The 22,852-nt window shown below is 48.3% G+C and overlaps 2 protein-coding genes across 6 annotated transcripts in view; one reads left to right on the top strand and one right to left on the bottom strand.

Moving 5' to 3' along the window:
- DMTF1 (cyclin D binding myb like transcription factor 1) overlaps positions 1-1,540 on the top strand; it is a 29,084-nt gene extending 27,544 nt beyond the window's left edge. For all 3 annotated transcript variants that reach the window (XM_069035347.1, XM_069035337.1, XM_069035332.1), the window contains exon 17: positions 187-1,540. In XM_069035347.1, coding sequence (XP_068891448.1) covers positions 187-296 — 110 coding nt within the window. In that variant the 3' untranslated portion in view covers positions 297-1,540. The remainder of the gene's footprint in view (positions 1-186) is intronic.
- On the bottom strand, positions 968-10,623 carry TMEM243 (transmembrane protein 243). 3 transcript variants are annotated; one of them, XR_011156222.1, is made up of 6 exons: positions 10,449-10,623; positions 4,585-4,688; positions 4,061-4,111; positions 3,124-3,228; positions 1,846-2,050; positions 968-1,482 (listed from the first exon to the last, which is right to left on the bottom strand). XR_011156222.1 is itself a non-coding variant. In XM_069035361.1 (5 exons), the coding sequence occupies exons 1-5, from the start codon at positions 10,570-10,572 to the stop codon at positions 1,928-1,930; spliced, it is 507 nt and encodes a 168-aa protein (XP_068891462.1). In that variant the 5' UTR covers positions 10,573-10,623; the 3' UTR covers positions 1,542-1,927. The 3 variants fall into 3 exon arrangements, 2 of the variants coding, with proteins under 2 accessions (XP_068891462.1, XP_068891474.1); XM_069035361.1 differs by lacking the exon at positions 968-1,482 and having other exon boundaries at positions 1,542-2,050; XM_069035373.1 differs by lacking the exons at positions 968-1,482; positions 4,585-4,688 and having other exon boundaries at positions 1,542-2,050; positions 10,449-10,613.
- Positions 10,624-22,852: the final 12,229 nt, after the last annotated feature.

Raw genomic sequence — 22,852 nt, 5'->3', positions numbered from 1 at the left:
GAGGTCCTTTCCAACCCCAGCTGTTCTGTGATCCTGTGAAACTAAAAATTGCAAACTGTCTAGTGTGAGCAATATTGCTTATAATTGGTTAGAATTCCAGACTACATTTCCTGTCTCCTAAGTTTGTATTTTATATCTTGTTAGAATGGCACAGCAATAGTTCTAATGCTTATTGTCTCTTGACAGATCCTATCCTACAACATCATGGAGATGGGTCACACATTATTGGCTCATCGTTGGGCAGCCCTGACTCGGAAGATTCAAAGGATGTTGAGGATTTAGTGAGCTGTCACTGAAAAGCAGCAATGGTGTCTATTTCTATTGACCATGTTTGCATTGTGAAATAGTTACCCTGTGCCACATTTCCAAAGAAAGCAGTCACAGTCTGTCTCTTTGAACAGAAACTTCCAGTGTGAAGTGACTACAGTGCACTTTCTCTGCTCAGGCTGTTTCCCTCATCTGGGAGGGGGGACCGAGCTGCCAACCAAGGCCTGAAGGTGCCACATCTCACTGGGGTGTTCCAGTGTTCTGAAGAGCCTCTGTTGTAGTGCTCACTGCTCAGATCCATCCAGCTCTGATCTGACTTGTTACTGATGTGCTGAACTGCACACATGGAGAACTGGACAGAAGTCAAGGATTGCGGACTGTAGCCTCTTAGTGCCACAGCAAGTATTAGTTTGCACAGGTTACATGAAGAATGGGTGGGGATTTCTGCACTTACTGACTCTTGTAATAGATGGAGTAAGAGACTGTTACATTTCAGGAAGGAGTGAGTTCCATCAAAGACTTCAGGGAGCGTGGGGAGCATCATGAAGCAGTGGTGTGTATTCCCATCTCATCTGACTTGTTAGTATGTCTGTGGCATAGGAAGAAGGCAGAAGCTTATGGGACGTGCCTGGTCTGCTTGTTCCTGAGGAGTCCGTTGCTGGCAATGGACAGAGCTTGGAAAGATCACTTGTGGAAAATCTTTTCTTGTTTTTTGGTTTTTTTTTTTCTTTTTTCTCATCACTACAGCAAGCTGAATAAAAAGGGAAGGGCTATGAGAAAGGGAAGCTACTGGGACCCACCAGCCTCCCCCCACAAGCTTGGAATTCTGAGATTGTTGTGAGTAGGTTGGAATGTTTGTATCTCTCGCTGTTTACCTGACACTACCAGCCACCTCTCCAGAGGTGATTCCTGCAGCAGGTTAGTAGATGGGGAGTGGTGTGAAGGTGGCAAAGTCTTGGAGGAATAGCTCTGTGAGAGTTTGGACAGAGGCCCCCAAGGCAAAGGAGGCCAATTAATTCCTACATCGTTTGAAACAGACACTAGGCTGAGCAGCAGCCTGTTAGCTAGGAATCAAGAGAAAAAGCTATAGAAACTAAAGACTTGTATAAATTATTTTATTTATTTCTGTAATTAGCTCTTCATAATCAAGAGTTGGTCTTTTTCAGTCTGTGGTTTTGTTAATGTGAAAAATAAGTTGTAGTTTTAAATGGTTACCTAGGGAACAGAAATAATTGTATATTCAGTTTCAACAAAATAAAGAGTATTTGTCTTACTTGACTGTAACATGCTATTTATTTATACTGCCACAGATCCTTTCAATGCTGCAGTTTATTTGTACAGTAATAAAAAAGTGCAGTTTTTTCCAAAATGAAAAAGCTTGTGCCATTCTGAAACATCAGTACCACTGGAATGTTCATTAAGCGCAACAGTAGCTCTTCAAAAAAAAGCAGAATGTCACGTCTTATGGCAATAATTCTCCCCAACAAGAGGGACATTACATATACATTTACATGAAAATCATGTACTGATTTATCCTTGCACAACCCACTTCTTTCCTCTCAGGCTGATTGTTCTTACTTAAATGTCTCGAGTAGAGCTGAGAGCTGAGCTGGAAGCAGTCTGACACAGTAGCATCATTGCTGGGTATTCCCAATGTCCTTCATTTACCCACTTCATGGAAGTACAGGTTGGCACATATACATAACATGACAATAGAAAACAATATGTAGTAAATTAGATTTCTAAATTTGGGTTCCAGGTCTCCTTGTCGATACCAGTAGATCTAGAAGAGAAAAGGAGTTTGTGTTATTTTAAAAAGCCAGGTACTTCTGAGGAAACTTTCTATGGTAACTGAACTGGCAACTTGTATGTCTGGGTTTGGGGTTTTTTTTCTTGCTGTAAACAATTCAGCTCCCTCTGGCCAGAGAGACTGAGTGTGTGTGTGTGTCTGTGTGTCAAACTGTCCCTGGGGACACGTGCTGTCTGGTCAGCTTTGCGAAGAGGGAGGGAGAGTGGGTGGCTTAGCTGGGGGTGTTTTAACACTCAAAGCTGGCTACACCCTGGTTGATGAGGACAAACATTAGCTTTGCACTAACACAGTCTATTCTGGGCAGGGTCGTGGCCACCAGCTTTAGGATCAGAAACTGGGACTCACCAGGCAATGCAGAGCAACTTCCCAGCGTCCCCCGCAGTGAGGGGTTCAGGGCTGTTCCAGGTCACAGCTGGAGGAAGGAGACTGCTCCAAGTATGAAAAGCTACCGCAGAAGGAGCCACCAGTGGGCCTGCCCATGGAAGGGGGATTGGACTAGATGGTCTTTGACAGCGCCTTCCAACCCAAACCATTCTGTGATTCTATGAACTCAAACCTGCCAGTTCCCTTTGCCAGTGCTTGGGACCAGCTCCCTTGGAATTCTGCAGCTGTTGAATAGAGGAACATCTACTTGCTGTAGCTTCCTACCCCTGTAGCTTCCATCCCTGTGTTTGAAAGGTCACTGACTAATGCAAGTGCATTGCTGGTCCCACTTGAAGTGTCTTCTGCAGCACAATCCACCTCTGCATTCCTATTTCAGTACTCTGCTCCCTGGTTTCCTACTCTCTGTCTCCACTGGCAGCTACGGGTGGCAGTGCCACAGAGGTGACAGCTCTTGCACCACAGCTGGGCTGCAGGAGTTGGCTCAGTTCACACGCTTACTCTGCAGTAAATACAAACTCATTACCACTCCCTCATTGTCAGCTTGTGCTATTAAGGCAGGAAAGCTTTTCTAGGAGAGTGTAAAAAAAGAAGGCAGCACCACATAAAGCAGATTTTATTCAGAGCCATTGAGTCAAAAGCATGGCAAACGTGGCGATACTTACAAGAATGCCAGCAGAAATGCAACACAAGGAGATGCAGAAAGCAAAAAATACATTCACAGGTTTTGGAGGTAGTTGCGGGAAGACAAAAGCACTGATTAGAGTGACCTGTATGGAGGAAAACAAAGATGAGGCTTTCACTCTCGCCAATGCTGCAGTGAGAGGAGGCTCAGCCCAAGGGCTGGAGCAGCACAGCGCTCACATTTTGCTCTGCACACCTCTCCCTGCTCTCTGACTCCCACCCCTGAGGAGCTGAAGGAAAATGTGCAAGTCTGGAGGAAAACTGCTTTGATACAGCTGCACACTGAGAGGAGTGGAATAAAAACGATGAAAGCTTTGCCACGCTGGCTCATTGCCAGAAACCACCCTCCAAGTAGCCGTGAAGCCACCAGGCCTGGGGGTACACACTGCCCACGTAGGAGCATCCCTTCTGGCAAGTGTTCCACCAGCTGGCACCTCATCTGTCCCCACAGCCTCCCTGCACCCCCCGTGGACCACACAAGTGATGGTCTCCAGTCACAATGGCGTTGAGTTTGTCTCTAAGGCTTGGGGAAAGCACAGCTCAACACAAAGGGACAAACTTTGGAAAGACTTATATAAGCCAAAAATAGAGGACAATAAATCACAAATAGAAGGAAATAGAAGCAAACACGCTCTCCTGGCACATAAATGCTTTGTTGTCTCACCCAGCCTCACATTCAGCCAGGGAGGACAATCTACCAGAGATTTTATTACAGCTCTTAAAAGATGACATGAAGAAAGGTATTCCCCTCCTGTTGTCAAAGAGTTTCAAAAGACAGATATGTCCCAAAATGACTGCCTGCCCTAAATTAGAACCTGTTTGGTCATTGGAAGTTTCACCACCCGTTTTTGGGGAGGACTTCCTGTTTTTTCCCTGTCACCTGAAGGTGCAACATGGGGTGGGATGGGAGATACTTACTACAAGCAGCAAGGTTGTTAGGCCACCAACGACTAGATTGATGATTCTGTCCTGAAGAAAAAATAAGAGTGTTTTGTGTACCAAAAAAACCAACAACAACAAAGAACCCCAAACCGTATAAAACAGACCATTAACCAACAACACTGAGAGCATCAGCCAGGATCCACGTTACCCCAGCACACCATCGAGGCTCCCTGGTCAGCTCTGCCACACAGGAGGGTTTCCCTCCCTCCATGGACCCCAGGGAAGTTGTATTGGTCAAGGCCTTGTGCAGCAGGTTTGCTCATTTGCAAATGGCTTCTCTGCTACATCCAAATTGATTACAGTTGTGCAAATTATTTTTAAATCTTTTTTTAAAGTGGGAGCACACAGATGGAGGTTGTCAGGAAGGGTTTTTTTTAGCCTCACTGCCTGAGAATAGATTGATAGAGTCTTAGGTGGGAATTTGTGGGCTGCTAGTAAGGAGGTGAAGCATTGCCCACACCCCAAACATTCCACCCTAACACTAGCAGATCTGAACATACCACACAGTGGCTCTGCTTGGACAGACAGATATCCCCCCACACTTCTTTCTGCTGCTCCTCATCCGTGTAAAACGACTGACTGGGAGGACACAACCTTTTTGCACCTGAGAAGAGAGATCCCTCAGTGCCAGCATCGCAGTCCCATCCCAGTGGCATCAGGGCAGGGGCTGGCTGTGACACTGGGCTGTGTGACCATGGGCTCAGAGAAGCACCCAGAGCAAGAAGACCCTGTACTGATGCACCTTCTGGAGTGAAAAACAAAGGAAAAGGAGAACATTCCCATCCCTGCCAGCACAGTGCCTTCTCCCTGGTGCTCCTCTGAGTATAAATGTGTATCACTATGGTCAGGCTGGGCTGCACATAGCTGACAACTCAAATCAAAGGCTAAAAGAACAGCTACAGCAGAAAAGCTGTGCAGAGAGAAAACTCCACAAACTTCAGTTAATTATACTGAGAGTGATTAAGTGTGGTGAAAAGAAAGTGACAAAGAAGTTTGTGCAGTGAAAGCATTTTGCCCAAGACACCGCAGCCAGCAGGCAGGGCAACATGGGCTTCCTTCCACCTGCTCTTGCCCCTTTCTTCCCTCCTAGAATCTGAATTTGTAGAGGGAGTAGTCCCAGGTCATGAAGAAGTAACACATGGCAGCAGCAGGGCACAAGAAGAAAGCAGAGAGCAGCAAATTATGCTTTTGTGGGACATCACCAGCCCTGACCTAAGGCTTTGTGGAGCTCACATTCAAGTGGTTCAGGAACAGGTGGATGCTGTGCCCTGGTTGTGTTCCTCTCCAAGTGAAAGGGCCACAGCAAGCAGACTCTTTGAAACCTCTTTTATTAGTCCCCAGCTCCTCTTTGTAAAACGAGACCATTGATGCTCCTGTAGCTCAGAAGCCCCAAGCCATGGGGGCACAGTGGTGACTGCAGCAGTGGGAAGTGACCCCCCCATAGGAAATTGTCACCAACATCCCCTGTGCAAGGTCCTCGCCAGCCAGGCACAAACCCCCTCTCCTCACCAGCATTCCCACACAGCAGCAGCCTCTGGGAGACAACTATGAGATACCCACCACTGACCCCAAAGATGGAGACAAGTAATTCCAGGCAAGTAAGATAAGCAACTTGAGAAATGCAGGCATGAAATGCTCCACAACAGCATATTGTGACAGTTCAGCTGGACTCCTCCTTCTCACCTAAAATAAATTGAAGAACTCAAAGCTAACTTTAATTTAGGCAGGACACGGAAGGGTCCTCACCCCCAAAAGCCACTCCAATACCAGGAGAGGACGGCAGTTTTGCTCTGCCCTTGCCCTGCAGACCTGGCTGAGCCCACCAAGGCAATGTTACAGAGGGGGACCAGAGTTTGCATTCAGGCTCAGCACCACCATTCAGGGTGGCAAGAGGTGAGCAACTGGATTCCTTGTGCCATGAGGAGATGGGTTTCCAACAGCAGAGATAGCAGGGAATGCCAGGGAGCCAGCTGCAGAGCAGCAGTGGGTCACCAACGTTCAGAGCTCACCTGGTGAGCACAGTCACAGCCAGCTCTGCAGAGAGCTTGGAGGGATGGACACACAGTCAGTCACCATCCAGAAACTCAGGCATGACTCTGCTTCTCCTAATTAACTAGAGACCCATTGTGCGAGGACAGACTGGACTGGCAGGAGAAAACAAGGGGGTCACACTTGGCAGTGGCCATGGAGCATTCCTCTCCGACTGTTTCAGTGTGGGAGAGAGCGTCCCCCAGCACAGGAGCTCTCCTCTCACACTGCTGAGTGATGGACTTCCCAGCAACAGCCGGATCAGGTACGGATGCTGGCAGTGGAGCACGTGGCATCCAGTCCCTGTGGCCAAGGCATCCCCTGCCCCGTGCTTAAACCTGCGGTCACTCAAATTTTCCAAATGCGCTGTCGGCCGAAGAAGGTATTTCAGGATCCGGGGATTAGAGACACTGATCCTGAAATCCCAGGCTTGGCAAAGCAGTGAGAGGCTGTATTCCCCAGTGCCCACTGACACTTCAGCCCCAGGCAGCTTAGCACAGCAAAAAGGTTAAAAATACTCAAGCAGAGGCCACGACGGCTAAAGGGATTGGGGCTGACGGAGCCTTTCACCTCCACACCGTGTCCGAGTGCACAGCCCAGCCCGGGCACACACTCCTGGATACTGGGCACATGGAAACCGGCTGCAGGGAGCCTTGTGTCCTACATGTCACCCAGCTGGCAAAGCCAGCTCTTACAACCAGCACAGCTGATTCAGGAAGGGTTTTTCTCCAGCATCACTATGTATCGTAATAGCCACTAGAGTAAAAAGACAAAAAAACCCAGCAGGCACACCAAAACAGAGAGCCTGCAGCTGCTGGAGGTCACCTGGACCAGCACAGGGCACTGGCACTCACACACCAACTTCTGATACAGCCCAGCAGTGCCTCCATGGGGGTCCCATTCAGCCAGCCAGCTGCTGAGATGTAGTGAGCTGTTGGCCAGACAAGAGATGAATTCCATGTTTCACTGTTGCACAAGCTGCATTTTGAAACAGGAGGTTTCTGCCCTATGCCCCTACTCTGGGGAGGGTGTTGCAGGGGCTGGAGGCATCAGGCTTCTCCCAGGGAGCTTCTGCAGTGCAGAGGTCTCCCTCCATCTGCCTCTGGGAAAGGGACATAATGTCAGGAAGCATCAAATCCTTGCAAAGCAGAAGGGCACAATCCAGGATTCTTTGGGATCTGGGTCAAGGTTACTTGGAGCAGCAGGGAAACTGAGGCAGGACTGAGAATGTATCTGCACCACTGCACCCCCTTCACAGGCTTTGAGAGAGTGGGAGCTTTGGTTTTTGCCCCATCCCATCCTTGAATCCTCCAGGTTAGCAGCATATGGGCCAAGCCCTAAGGAATCCCAGCAGAGGCTTGGCCAGGACAAGGGAACGGGCTGGTCCCCTGGAGCATGAAGCTGGTCCCCTGGAGCATGGGTACCTGGTGCCATCTCTGCAGGAGTGACGAAAAGGCCATTTTTATGCCTTACATCAGCAAGTCCAGATGGTCAGCAGCCATTGCAGCCCACTGCAGCCGTAGGGGATACCTGAATGCAATGCCAGACCCAGCCTTGTGGAATTCCAGGCAATACAAGCTGTGCTCAGGGCCATGCTGGCCACTGCAAGACATGGGGTGTTCCTGGTGCGTCCTCAAAGGCTCATCATTCCCATCCCAAGCTGGTCAGTCTCTATTGTTTTCTACTTCCAACTCATAGCAATTAACTCCCACCCCCTCATATGTAAATGCTCCCACCATGGAGGAACCCAGCTTTCAACTTCTTTCCCAAGAAGCGCTGCACCTGTGACACTCTGTCCCCTCTTTGCCAGGGTACAGCCGTGCCTTTGCGTTGTCTCATACCCACTCGCTGCCAGTGCTGCATCCCTGGAAACCACAGCTGAATCCACAGCGCCTGGCGTTCACCAGCACCGTGCTGCTACACTCCCTCTTCCCACCAGGGACTCCTTTGGTACCATCTTGCCCCAGGCTCTGCTCAGCAGTCGCTTGGGAGAGCGAGCTTGGCAGGAGCAGCTGGACCACGGCGAGGTAAGGAGGCCGATGCTGCTGCCCAGTTCTGCCATCCCCACAGAGTGGCTTTACCCTCAAAGTCACCAGCTTGGAGGCCAGGAGAGTGCAAGAAGGCAGGAAGAGGGAATCCCCATCTCTACATCCATTTCCCACTGCTGGCAAGGGTGTGAGACCCCTAATTTTAGGTGCAGGCCTTCCTGGGGCACAAGCACTGCCCCTGCCCCTCCCTGTGGCCCCAGCCCGAGCAGAGCCTCCCAGTTTGCCAAATATCAGCCATCACTTGCAGAGACCCAAAAGCAGAGCTGGGGGGTGGGCAGACACAATCCTCCCGGCAGACCTGCTCCCATTTAAAGGCAAAGTTCAGCTTCTCCATTTCTGACACAGAACATTCCAGCTCAGGACCTCACCAGCGTCCGTTTCTAGGCAACCCCAGTGAATCAGGAGGAAACGACCCCGGGCCAGCACAGTGATCCCTTGTCTGTCGGACACGGGTACAGCAGAGAGGGACCATTGGCTGCTGCTCAGCCCAAATGACAGGTTCCAAAGAAGCCACAGGAGATAGGCAGGGGGTGAAGTGCAGGACGCTGGATCCCCATTAGAGCCCAGGAACTGAAATTAGCATCCCATGTTTATTATTTATCGCTCTCCTTTGCGAGCAGAGGCATAGCTGGAAAAAGACGGGGATCAGGGATCCAAGGCTTAACCTAGGCTGAAAAGTTTGGGGGTTACCTGCCAGGACTGCCATCAAGCTCTGATGGCACATCCCAGTCCCCAGAAGCTCCCTCGTCGCTGGGGGCTTCCCAAAATCCCTGACCAAGGACTGGCCAACAGGACCAAAGTGCAGGGCACTGCTCCAACAAAGGTACCCTTGCGCTCCCATCAGGGCCAGCAACTGGTGGTGGATGTCTGTCCCCCCTCAGTTCATCTTCCGGGGGTCCTGCCTGTCCTCCTATGCCACATCATTCTATTTTTCCCCAAAAGTCTGGGTGGTATCACTTTATGTTTTCATTAAACATCATCACCGTAGCAGCAGTTCCGAGTACCTGCAGGGAGGGCGGTGATGCATTCGATACGCTTGTGAATAACCTCACGCAGTTTCAGCCTGCATCCCCCGGACACACACAAGTGTGGGCAACCCCTCCTAACAGGGGACAACCCCAAGTCACAAACCGATGGTGTGACATCTCCAGGTATCGTGATTCCCGAAGGATCCCGATGCAGGGCAGCCGCAGGAGCCCCCTCCCCAGCACAGCCCCCCGAAGCAGCGCCGACCCGCAGCAGTGCCGAGAGCTGAGCGGCTTACGGGGATTGACACCTGAGGAGCCGCTGCTGTCGCACGTCAGCCAAGGAGAGCCACCGCCGGCTCCTCCATCCCAGGAGAAAAATCAGTTCCCAGGAGGGCACCAAACGCAGCTCCCATCCCCATCCCCATCCCCATCCCCATCCCCATCCCCAGCAAAGACGCCCCAAACCGGGTGAGAGGCAGCCGGGGGTGCTGCAGCCCCAAAGCCCCGGCTTGGGGGGCTGCAGAGCACACCCGGATGGGACACAGTGGCTGTGTGACCCCCTGCCCGTGCCCAAACCCCTTCCCAACCCCACTCCGGGGGTCCCCTTGACCCTGGGGCCCCGAGCCCCAACTCCTCGACACGGTTTTGGGGGGATGTTGGTTTGGGGGCGGTTATTTGAAAGTTGATTTCCTTGGGGAAGGAGGGGAATGTTTTGTGAGTTTTTTATTTGGGGAGGGGGTCTTGCTGGGAGCGGGTTAGTTCTGGGGATATTGTTTCGTTTTTTTAAAATTTGGGGCTGGTTTTGATGGATTATTTTTGGTTTGGGGCACTAATCGGGAGAGGGTTGTTTTTGTTTTATTCGGGGTTTTTTTTATAATTACGCCAATTTGAAGCTTTTCCTTCTCTTGGGATTTGGGGGACTACTTTTATATTTTTCCATTGGGGTGCAGCCTTTCTGATTTTTGATGCTGTTTTGGGGGGACTGAGAATTCTTTCTTATTTCATAGGGGTTTTTAATTTGTTTGCAGGATTCGGGCAGGTTCCTCGCTCGGGCCGGCCGCTCGGCTGCCTGCGGCGCTCCGTGCCGAACCCGGGGGCAGGGGATGGGGAGCTGCCGCTCTCCGGGGTGGCCGGGGAGGAGGTTCCTCATTACCGGGGGGCATTTACGCCGGCAGAGTGGGGGGAGGGGGGGGGAGGGGACGGGACACTACGGGACTTTCTGCTGCATTTTCTCCGCCGCGGTTCGCTTTGGCGGGGGGTTGTTCTGGGGGAGCGGGGTGCCGAGGGCGGCCGCCGGTGCGGCGGAGCGCCGTCCCTTACCCTGGCCGAGGTCTCCCCGAAGAGCGGCCGGTTGTCCGCGCCGCCGGTGCCGTACCCGCGGGCGGGGAATCCCTCCATGGCGCGGGGGCGCTGCGCCGGCGGCCGCGGGGGGGCGCCCGCTCATGCTGCGCCTCCCCCCCCCCTCCGCCCGCCCCGCGCGGCCCCTCCGCGGCCCCTCCGCGCCCGCGCTCCCCGCGCGCCCGCCCCGCCCCGCCCCGCGCTCCCCGCGCGCCCGCCCCGCCCCGCGCTCCCTCCGTGCCCGCTCCGCCCCGCCCCGCCCCGCGCTCCCCGCGCGCCCGCCCCGCCCCGCCCCGCGCTCCCTCCGTGCCCGCCCCGCCCCGCCCCGCGCTCCCTCCGTGCCCGCCCCGCCCCGCCCCGCCCCGACCCTCCCCGCGCTCCCTCCGTGCCCGCCCCGCCCCGCCCCGCCCCGACCCTCCCCGCGCTCCCTCCGTGCCCGCCCCGCCCCGCGCTCCCCGCGCGCCCGCCCCGCCCCGCCCCGCCCCTCCCCGCGCTCCCTCCGTGCCCGCCCCTCCCCGCGCTCCCTCCGTGCCCGCCCCGCCCCGCGCTCCCCGCGCGCCCGCCCCGCCCCGCCCCGCCCCTCCCCGCGCTCCCTCCGTGCCCGCCCCGCCCCGCCCCGCGCTCCCCGCGCGCCGGCCCCACTCCCCGGGCACGGGGAGGGGCGGGGCGGGAGCGGCCCCGCGGGAGCTGCGCGGGTGCGGAGCCGCCGGGCCGGGCTGCGCGGGGCGGGGCGGGGCCAGCGCGCTGCCGGCGGTTTGTTGCTCAAGGAAGTTGCGGTATTTGTGCAAATCCCATCAGGGGTGACGCTATGGCAGCTCGGAGAAAGGAGCTTGATTTGATTTGATTTCGATTCGATTTGATTTTTCTCATTTTAAATTTTACTTTATTGCTCTTATTATGGGGTTTTTAAATTTTATTTTATTTTCCTTTATTGTGTTTTACTCTCATAGACTCATAGAAGCAGGATATCCTGAGTTGGAAGGGACCCACAAGTAACCCCAGTCCAGCTGCTGGCCCTGCACAGGACACCCCACAAATCCCACCCTGTGCCTGAGAGTGTTCTCCAAACCCTTCTTGAACTCTGCCGGGCTCAGTGCTGTGAGCGCTGCCCTGGGGAGCCTGTTCCAGTGTCCAACCACCCTCTGTGTGAAAAACCTCTTCCTGATATCCAACCTAACCTTTATTTTATAGTGCTGTAATTTTCTTACTTTGTATTTTATTTTGCTTTATTTTACTTTGCTTTATTTTATTGGAGGGGCTTATTTATTTATTTATTTTTAAACATCTGATGCTGCTAGAGCTGAAAAATGAACTTACACGTGCTCCTCCCAGTCCCCTACATGAGTTACCCATCTAAGTTAGATAAAAGAGAGGGATTATTCCTGGTACTGGGATTGGTGGCAGTGAAACATTTTTGATGTATACATTCCTTAGCCAAAGTTTTCCCACATATTGTTTCTTCTCAGGATAAAGCTTGCTGCTGCTGCTGCTTTGGAGTTGAAGATGGGTTTGCATGTGAGAAAGCCTGGGGGCATTAATTTTATTGGGTTTTTTTAGTTTATTTTAATTTCTTTTAATTTTCTAATTATATTTTCAATTTATACTTTTATTTATGTTAATTTTAATTTATTTTTGTTGGTTTATGGTTTTTTTTTACTTCTTAATTAATTTCCTTTTTTCTAACTACATCACTTGCTCTCAGAAAATAGCTTTCCTCTTGGATATCCCCTAGACCATCATGGATACAACCTTTCTCCAAGTGCATCCGAGGATGAAAATAAACCAATCAAGATGCATTAAATGTCATGGCTTCCAGGACAGATGTTAAGTTTTTTGTTCAAACGAGCCCTGTGGTTTCCCCCTGACCCTGCTCTCCCTGCCATGCACCTCTCCAGGATTTCCAGGGGGCTTTTTGCCCTGAAAGACAAACTTCCCTAAATATGATTGTAATTTAGCAGAAATAGCATGGCCATTTCTTTCTTGCTGGATAGAAAATATTTATAGGCCAGCTGTGTAGGTGAAAAGATCAGAAAGAAGAACACCAGCTGCAGATATGAACTTTCAGCACAGTTGTGCTGTTGGTGGCTCCAATTCCCGTCAGCCCCTGTCATCCAAGGTCCCCACAGGCCGCTGGTCATGGCAGTCAGAGCTCCCCTGCTCTTGAGCAAGAGCCCAGTGAAATCAGGCGCTTCTCTTGCGAAACACTGCTGTCATTTTAGGTCACAAGTGCTGCCGGGGCCGCTGGACCTGGGGCCGTGCTGTGCACACGGGGCTCCGGAGCACTCGATCTCCTCTCAGCCTCTGCGCTCAGCACACTCAGAGACCAAAGCGCTGCTGCTTCAAAGATGAAAAGTATTGAATTCAAGCAAGGCTGGAAAATTATCACAGTTTCGATGAGCTTGACTGTGCCCTGAGCTGAAGTACTGGGTGGGATGCCACAAAGGCCTCCTGTAACCCTCCAGCAGTTGTTTCCAGGCTAAGTGTTGGGGAAGAAAGGTCTCCAGGACTCAGTGGAGAGACTCTTCATGGCCTCTTGAACCACTTGAAAAGCAGCAATCCCGTGGTGTGAAGGATGTGGCTTCCTGACACACAAGTGCTCTTGACCTACAGAACGGTTGGTTCTGTGCTCATTTTGCAGCACTTGTATATTAATTATATTCCTGAGCAGGCTCCAGCTGTGCCCAGGTTAAATACCAAGGGGGTTGTGGGGTCTGGGTGGGGCACAGGAGTGGCTGGAGGGAAGCAACTGTGGGAGTGCCCTGTGTCACGTACTGCATTGATACTTGGAGTTATGGCTTGGCGGGACAAAGGGATATAACCTTCTTCCAACATCTGTTGAATAACTGAGAACAAATGCAAAACACAGGCAAAACTTGCTGAAAACCACAAATTGTTACTTGCACATAATAAACAATGAATCAATAATCAGTGAATATCGGAACAGGGGAATTACTTGTTTCTCAGCTCATGCTTTGTTGTAGTATCTTGGTTTTTATTAACCAATCTACATCTTTCCCACCTGGAGCACTCACTTGTGCATCAAAGTGCTTCCTGGGTGATGTGATCACTTGGTAGATAGCAGCTCTAATTTGTGGAGTGAGTCTGATTGAGCCATTAACATAACAGACCCAACAGATTCACTTTTTTCTACAATTCAAAGTATATCAATCTTCAGTGAAAACTACCTGTGCTTCTCAGGTCTGAAATAAAAAACAACCTGCTTTTTACTGGAGGAAGTAATATTAAAGGAAATCTCAGGTGGTTTAACATTGGAAAGGTTGGAAACAACTGCTCAGGTTGGACACAACTCCCTTGGTCTTATTTAGTGTGTTTTACATTTTTTGCAGCTGGCTCCATCTGTTAGAGCAGTTCTAAGGTTTACATGCTGAGCTTTAGCTCTCCTTTCTCAAAAATATTCCTGGAATTACTTCCAAGAAATAGATTTGACCCATAAATTGCGGAGAGCTTTGGAGTCTCTTCAGAACATCAGCACCACAGACTGTAAAAGAATATATGCTTTCTCCTATCTAATATTTTATTTATATTAAAAGTCATTGTGTGTTTTTCCCTGCTCTCTGGGTAAAGGTTTCCTTCAGCACATATATGAAAAATTTTATATATCCCAAGGCTAGTTATCTATCACTGTCACTGATGCTGCTGCCTCTGTAACACACCAGCTGGCTGCTGGAGTCCCAGGGTGGGGGTCAGTAACTCATCTGGGCAGGCAGTGCTGCATTCAGCCCCTCACCAGCCTGGCTCCCTGATGCTCTGCGTGTTCTTTCAAGTGATCTAATGCACTGAGGCTTCTAATGCATCAATTTATTCCATAACTCTTTGGTAGCAGGGGCTTTCTGCTGCAATTTATCTCAGTCTCAGCTCCAGCAAGAGCAGGCCCTGCTCTCCTGTCTCCTTCCCCGTAGCGATTTCAGCTTCCTGACACAGCTGTTACTGATTACAGCCTGGTAATTGGTTTTTGCACTATTAAATCAGCCCTCAGCTCCCAGCATGATGGTCCTTGGGCTATTCTACCTGGCACACTTTATTTTGAAAGGATACCAGTTTCCTCAGATCTTTCTAACAAAGCTTCCACAACACAAAATTCCTGGAACACCCAGGAGCTGTTTTCATCTGTGTTTTCAAGTCCAAAGGAAACCTGACTAACAAACTTGGTTTGTTAGAATAGACTTTAATCTCTGGCAGCCCCCGACCTGAGGAAAGTCTCTGGAAGAGGAATAAATGGACAAGACATTTACAACACGGAGATCCCTCTCCATCTCCCCGGAAGAGCTGGGGTTGACTCCCTCTAGAGAAAGGGTAACCCAACCCTGGCAGACCATCAAGAGATAAACAGCTCAAGGACAGCCAGCATGCGCCTCCCCCCAGAGCAAGGGGCATGATTTTTTTCAGTTAGTCCTGCCATGCTGAGATTATACATTTCTTGCCTTTGCTGGGGGCACATGTTCTGCTGAGAGAACAGGAAGTTTCTGCAGAGGGTGTGTGAAAGGAGAAGATAATCAAAAACCTTTAAGTTTTGCAGTTCCCACGGTCAGTTTTACTTAGTAGCTGCCTATAAGGACCAAAAGATTTTAAAACTGGTACCAAGGGGTGTTACAGACATATTCAAACTTTAAAAAAAAAAAAAAAAATCAGTCAAGTATTTCCAGTATACCCCAGGTGTAATCTAGTGATGTAGCCAAAGGTCTCTGCCTGCATCTCTCAGTTTATGGTAACTTTCCTCAAGTCTCTGCCTTACAGCTTTCAGAGATTTTCCCCCTAAACAAGGATTCATGCATTAATTTAGTGTTAATGGAGAACCTTAGTGGCACTGGGACCCATGGGGCAGATGCCACAAAGGGAACGCGGCACTACTGGAGTGTCACCCACTGGCACCGTGGAGCTGGGGCTGATGTGAACAGCCCGTATCCAGCAGCTCCCTGGGCTTTACTGTCATTGCTTCAGACATTGGGAGGAGCATCAGCCCAACGGGAGGGGAAAAACAGCCACGGCCTTTTATGATTTGCGGCCAAGGACAGGGCGGTCTGGGGAGGCAGTCAGCAGAGGGAGGCACGAGCTCAGAGATCCAGTGCGAATCTCAGCCCGTGGCATCCCTCCGAGCTCCAGAATGAAGGCAGCGGGCTTCAAACGGTTCTGCAAGACTATTTCATTTCACTTTTTTCACATTTATGTTTAGCTCTTGGAGATCAGATGGGAGACTGAGCAAATGAGGAAGCTGAAACATTCTGATTCAAGGATGTGTTTTCTGAATTATTCATTATAATCTTCATTCTCTCATGGGTTTTTCAGCATTTGAGTTTTATGAGGATTGTGGATTCTCCCTCTTTTATATTATCTTACTTAAAGTATTGCAGAAGCTTTCCCATATGCTCCTTCATGCTCCAAAACCTCAGCTGAGAGTCACAGTGTTTGATAGATTTAGAGAAAAATGTCCTCAATATTTTTTATTTTTGAGAAAAAATATGTTCAAAAAGATAAACATTTCATTAATATATGCATATGTATGCATATACAATGCAAATTTCCCTCCTGGGCTTCTGATACATGTATAAGTAGTTTACCAACTGCTCCTCTGAGCTGGTGGCAGACATTAAGTGGGGCAGCAGCTGTGGGGCTGCTTCAAAACGCCCCTTTGAAGAGCAAAGAGCTCGGTGTGACACTGCTCGTTAGACACCAGCTGAACGGCAAAACAGCCCCTCATCTGCTGCATCTGCAAATCAGACATCACCTGTCACCCCGCCAGGGTGGCAGGAATATCACAGGGAAATCTCCATTGGTACTGATATTCAAGAAGAAAAATCTACTTTGAATGGCAAAAGGACACACAGCAGCAGTATCACCTCCTGATTTTGCAGGTTTTCCATCTTGTCATTTAAGCTTTCCACAGTGGGATGAGCAGAAAAGAAAACTATCCATCTATTTGTCCTTCCTTATCATGTGCATATGCTCCCCTTGGCACTACCACAGCCTTGAAATGCAGGATTTTGTGATGGTCTGCAGAGAGGTAAGATGAAAAACCTTCTCTGCCCACAGCAAGCACACTTTGAGAGGTCATCCCACTGGCATCAAGGGTCTGTGTTGCTCGTTCATCTTCCCAAGCCACCTCAAGGCTACCAGTCATCCAAGCACATCCAGGAGGAGGAGATTCTCTTCCCAAAACTCGGTGTTCCTGAGGCACACACTCCATTAAACAATGGCTAGCCAGAGGCTGACTAAAACATCTGCCTGAAATCCAGACTGCTGCCTCTTGTGCTGAAATGTTTCCAGCTGGCACTGCCCCAACCGCAGGCTTTTTTCTTCTCCATGGGCAGGTGCAATTCAAAACCTGCAGTGGTTACAGCCTCTGAATTGAAAAGCAAGTCATGCAAATCCTTTTTGCACAAGGGAGCTGTTATCTTACTAACGTTTATGGATTTCATGGAGTCTGAGGGTGTGAACTCTCATCTCGGGGTCTCTCACCGCACAAGTCACTGCTTATAGTCAGGTAACTCTGGGCTGAGACTGATGACAGTGTTTGGAAACTGTGTTAGTCCTCAGGCAGTACAATAATGTTCCAGAAACAAAACCTCTGCCTGCTCTGTATCTGTCTTACAACTCTGTATCCACCTCATCTGTATCAGACAAGATGTGTCTGATCAGTGAAGCATAGTGGAAAATACTTACTACCTCTATTGACAGAGTCCCAGTGTAACCACTTCATTAATTTATCCCTGATTAGAGTCTGTTTATCCAGTCTAGTCTCATTCCCTTTTAAGTACTGGTTCATGTTGACCTTCCATCAGTTCTGTGGCACGTCTCCAGTTTTCTAAAATTTGTTAAGATCTAAAATGAGTGAGAATATTGAGCTGCTGGTCTTAAGACTGGGAGGGTACAGACTTCTGCACTGAAAGTGTTTGTATTTAGCAGGTGATGTTCCACATCCTCCTCAGCTACAGATGGTAAATTATTTCATCTGGTGTAGATGGATCCTACTGCTTTGTTCTGATATAGTAAAGCGGGAATTATGAACATTTGGTGTGATGTTTTTCCCATCTGATGGATATAAATGGTAAAACTGTAAATAACAGAGAAGCTGTTCCTAAGTTAACATTCCTGGTGATATTTTAATGCCGTCCTAAAGTCTATAACATACTGAAGTTTTTATATTTCTTGTTTCTGTTGCCTTGCATTCTCAATAATCTGCTTGGACTACACATTCTGTAGCAATTAATATATCTTCTAAACATCTCTTCTGAACTCATCCTTCAGATCGATCTATCTACCTACCTACCTACCTACCTTCTCTGTTGAAATATTGCTCTGGTCTGACAAAATATTAATCCACTGATGTTTTAAATAAATCTCTGTCTTTGTAGTTGCAAGTGTAGTAATATTTCTCATTTGTTGAGACCAAAGTTTTGGATGATAGGCTATCAAAGAGATATTTCATGTTTTTAATTAGCACCTCCTCCCAACAGTGATCTTTCAGCTCTGTTACACAGACCTCCTCCTTTTTGAAGAGTCAGTGGAGGGAAGAAGAGTCGTTCTGGATTGTGATTCAAGTTTTCTGAACAACATGGAGATGTATCTGTCAGGGAGGTTAGGATAGGAGCTGGCAGGTTGTAACCACCACAGAGCAAGAGCTCCACTGTCTGTAGCTTCAGGAGACCAGAGCCACAGAAAGAGGCCGAGCTGCAGGGACACCATGCTCTTTTCTCCAGAAACACCGCCCAACACATCCCTGTGTCAAGTGTGCCTGGCTCCAGCCCATCTCTCCAGGCACAGCATCCTAGCGCTTATCTCCTCGCACTCGCAGCCCACCTGCTGGCTCCTTCTCGCTCACATCCCAGCACTGGCTGGAACATCGTGTACTTGGCACGAGGATGCTCCCCGGGACAGCACAGCAAACATCCTCTAGACACCCCGGGCAAAAATGAAGAATCTGCCATATATCCAGTCCCCCTGCTTTTTGCTCCACCCCCAAGCAGCTGGCGGTAGCTTATCCACCCGAGCAGAGCCGCTCCCCCTTGGATGAGGTATTTGGGTGCTCCTGCCAAGGCAGGAGAACATCTGCAGCGAGAAGCTGGGACCACACCCTACTTCCCCAACCAGCAAGAGCTGCCAGGAGGGGAGGAGGTTTCTGTGTGTACGAGATTGTTGGTAAAATGCTTCTGCATCTGTGTGCTTGACTCTTGAACCTGCTCGTCCTTCCCTGAACCCGCCCCCTTCTTCTCTCCCTTCCCCCCCCCCCTCCTCCTCCTGCTTTTAGGCATTCCCTTCCCTGTATCTCCACGCCCTCAGAGCTGCCGCCGGCCAGGCACGTGCAGCCGCGGAGCACCGCGGAGCTCCGGCGCGTAGGTGCCTCTGCATCATCCCTCAAAGCGCAGCCAAGCGCCTGTCGGGGAGGCTGCCACGAGCACGTGTGAAACTGGAGAGCATCTGCTTCAGTAAATTGTTTGGTTAGTCCGTATCACAGAAGTAACAAATAACGAGGAAAGACAGTGATTTAAACACGCAGGCACACAACCACTAATGAGCAGGTGATGAGAGGGACAATAAGGGAAGCCAGAGCTTGCCAGACACTGACTGATGGGCCATTAAATGAGCTACTCTGGCTTTGGAGACGATCTACCTCAATTTTGTAACTGCCAGGATGGAAAAAACATGGTTAGTGTGAATTTGAAGGGGTATTTGAGGGAACTTGGGGGACTGCACAAAACTTAGTCAGGACGTTTAGGGAAATGACCAAAGACACAGGAAGGGAAGGATCAGGGTAGAACAAGTATGGGAAGATGACAAGAAAGGAGGTTGGAGGGATCAGACATGTCAGCAAGCGTTTGGGTAGGATGATCACCTGGCTGGGCCCTGGCCCTGAATCTTCAGAAGGTAGTCTGGCCTCCCTTCTTATTAAATCACATCCTTAATTACCTTTTCTGTGTGCCAGCCCCTGGAAAAGACTCAAGGTCTGAACCAGGGCTGGTTGAGGGAGCCAGGATAGAAGACACTGGACAGGATTTTCAAGGGATCCATGAGCATGGAGTGCCTGTGAAGGCAGAGAATATGGAAGAGTATTGAGGGAAAGGAAGAGCCACAAAAGCAACAGGCAGCAAAGATTGTCTATCTCAACACTGAGAGATGTAAATACACTGGCAGAACAAACCATCTATAAAAATGATTGTGTTTGTTCAAAGCTACATTGCAGGGATTTTTTGGGCGCCACCCTGGAATACTACTGACAGTAGACATTCCCCAGTCACCCTCCCAAATGCTGTTTGAGTGGGTGCTGGGCTTCACATTGGAATTACATGCAAAGTCTTAATTGCAACAAGAAAGAAACTGTGTTTTATTAAGTAATTACAAGTTCCCAAGAAGTGCTCAGCACAGGCAGGCTACTGAGAAAGCAGATCCAATGCATGAAATAATCCAGTGGAACTGGATTAGTAGGAGAGAACCAGCAAGGAGCATAGAAGAACTCCATTCCAGCTGCTTTCAGGCAGCCTCCATTTGCATAGACCATGTGAGAAACAGCTGCACCAACAGCTGGTGAGTTAGAAAGTTGTTTTTAATGAGTTTGAGGCCAATCATTTTCAACACCTTGAAACAAGGGAACCATGTTGGAAAACCAAAGGGCTGAGGTTCAACTCTCTTCAGAGATGGAAAAACAACTTTCCATTTGGGTGCCTAAGTGAAAATCAAAACACTTACACCATCCTTCTGTGTAGAGCTTTGAGCTGCTGTGACTGCAAAGCAGTCAAACAACCATGGCATCACTGTCAGAAAACACTGATCCATAACAGATTCCAGTAAATGCTGAAAAACAGAGCACACCAGCCTGGAACACACAGGTTGCACTCTTGCCATTTCACATGTAGTTGTCAAACACAAAGCCTGAAAAGTAGGTCTTGGAAGTTTGTTTTACCTACTTCTTGTGAGCTTCAACAGGCACAGAAAGGATTTGTTCTTCTTGTACAAAGCCATGCAGGGAATTAGAATTAGACCAAGTAGATGAGGCTTAGGCAGCTGCAAGCTAACAGAAAGCCTTGCCACTGCCATTCCTTGAGCTGCTACAAATGGCCATTAGAGCATTACAGTATTCCCTGATAAGAGAAATACCTACAGATAAGTACCTGGGAAAGTACTTCCACAGAATTACTTTTTAATAAGAGTCAAATCAGAAAAATAGCACATATTTTCATCTCTAGGCAATAAAACTTGAAAGATGTGCTTTAGCTCTTTAAAATTCAATAAAGAAGTTTTTATAAAGATGTTCAAAAATTATTTATGGTGATAAGTACTGCTGTGTCACCCTTAAAATAAAGCCCAGCTTCCCCAAATCGCTTACTTCTGATACTCCTTCACAGCTTAAGAGACAAGTAAGCACCACCTGCTTAAAACTGAGGTAGGGTATTTCAGTTACAGATGTATCAGATAAAACACTGAGTTCTTTTGACAGCTCTTTTGAGTGAAAGATAGATCCAGCACACAGGCAGCAGAGGAAAACTTGTTGGTACTTAAGTATCAGCTTCATGCTCAGCCAGCACAGCTGAACGCCAAAGCCAGGTCAGGAGGAACTTTGGCAGGCTGGAGCAGTGGTTACATTAAGTTTGGCATGAACTGGATGTCAAAGGACAATTTTAACTGAAACCAACACTGCCAGTACAAAACCTGCTGTTTCACTAATGAACTGAGAGAACTCCCAAATTCAGCACTGTCCTGACAAAGGCCATCTCTGTAAACTGGTCTTACTAATTACAAGGCTTGTCTCTCTTTTTCATCCTGTGAATCTTTTAAATATCACGGTGAGATTCAATCTTTTTGCACACTGAAAATGCTGAAAAATGTAATAAAATATAGGTAATTCACTCAAAGTGGGAAGGATCTGTCAACTCATATAAAATGGAACATGAATTCCCAAGCTACTCATTTGAAGGGAAATATCCATGGGCTGCATGAAATGCACACTCATGGTTTTAAAATGTAGACAGAAGCATCCAGCAGTATTGCAAAAATATTGAGGAGTTAGGTAAAATGAAGGAATCCCAGAACAATCTCTTACATGTGTTTCAACTTTTAAAAATCTTTCTTGAGGAAAAAATCCACATTAAATCCTAAAAAGTTATGTGCAGTTTTAATTCCTGTTCTCAAATGCCCAACTACGTCTTTTTTATAGACTGAGAAAATAGCTGTACAAAATGTTCTCACTTCTTCTGTGTGAGCTGATAGCAATAATTTCTGACAATAAATTTGAGCTGGCTATACAATACATCTATGTTTTGTGTAATTCTTTAAAGGCTGCTTCATGTCCACTGGAAGACTGTTTTTAGGGATCTATGAAGTTAACAAAGTGAGATCCACTAAACTAAAGTGACAAAATTGATGGGTTATCTGGTAATTGTTCTGTTCCCACTATTTAATTGCAAAGTATGCAAAAAGTCCTGTCTTTAAAAAGTATATCTAGAGCACTCCAAATATAAAAGAAATAATAATGAAAGGCTGAAGTGGCATTTATGGTAGCAATGCTTTATTTCTCTACACTGCAGTAACTCTCTCTTTATATGCCATTAAAACCTTCCTGGAATATAAGTTTCATAGTTGCTTCAGAGTATCTTTCTGTCATTTCTCTAGCAGAGCTCATACAAATTTAAGCTAATATTTTCCAAGTTGTCTAAATAAGATGAGGCCACCACCAATCATTGTCAATGAGGTCTTTTAAATATTGCACCCATACTTATTTCGACTAGGAGCTGTAAGTCCTCTATTTCTCATCTCAAGTCTGCCTCCATCTTAGGCTCAAATAAATTAAGACTATCCATAAGACAGGTGGTCAAATGTACACTGCTAATTCATGCCTAAAACTGAGTTTAGATACCCTTGGTCAACAGTATAGAGATAGGAAATATTAATAGCAATTTTTTTTGTAACTACCACAAACACACCTACTGGTTTACATAACAATAATCTGTTCTACTGGTCAATTATCAAGAGTTTTGGCATCTCAAAGTATTTTAATTAAATCCCCTCATGAATGAAGGTAAGTACAGTTCCTCATCTTTATCGAGCGTCTCAGAGTAGCCCAGGTATGTGCAGCTGCTGCAGAGTTGATGTCACAGCAGCACCTTCAAAGAAAATGTTACATAGCTGCACTTAAAAGAAATTAACTCTGCTCACAAGAGCTTTTCTCTATTCAGAACAAAGGCTGTCCAAATGACAGGATCAGGTGTGGATGTTGATAATGTGACATTCCAAGTTAGATGAGATGAATTCCACCCAGAAATCCCACACATAATCTGCGTACGTCACTTTCCCCTAAATATTACAGTGTGGATTTCATGCTCTCCCTGGCGTTTTATATTCCATGTTCCCAACACCTGTAAATCCACAATCCACCCCTG

This window comes from Aphelocoma coerulescens, chromosome 1A (assembly GCF_041296385.1).
Source record: "Aphelocoma coerulescens isolate FSJ_1873_10779 chromosome 1A, UR_Acoe_1.0, whole genome shotgun sequence".
NCBI classification, from domain to species: domain Eukaryota; kingdom Metazoa; phylum Chordata; class Aves; order Passeriformes; family Corvidae; genus Aphelocoma; species Aphelocoma coerulescens.
The sequence above is the reverse complement of the archived record's forward strand: the minus strand, read 5'-3'. Positions and strand labels throughout refer to the sequence as shown.

Coding starts and splice junctions, on each gene's coding strand:
- TMEM243 (XM_069035361.1), bottom strand. CDS start 10,572: ATGAGCGGGCGCCCCCCCGCGGCCGCCGGCGCAGCGCCCCCGCGCCAT. Junction 3,229..4,060: donor TAACAACCTTGCTGCTTGTA/GTAAGTATCTCC, acceptor TCCTCCATACAG/GTCACTCTAATCAGTGCTTT. Junction 2,051..3,123: donor GCATTTCTGCTGGCATTCTT/GTAAGTATCGCC, acceptor TTTCTCTTCTAG/ATCTACTGGTATCGACAAGG.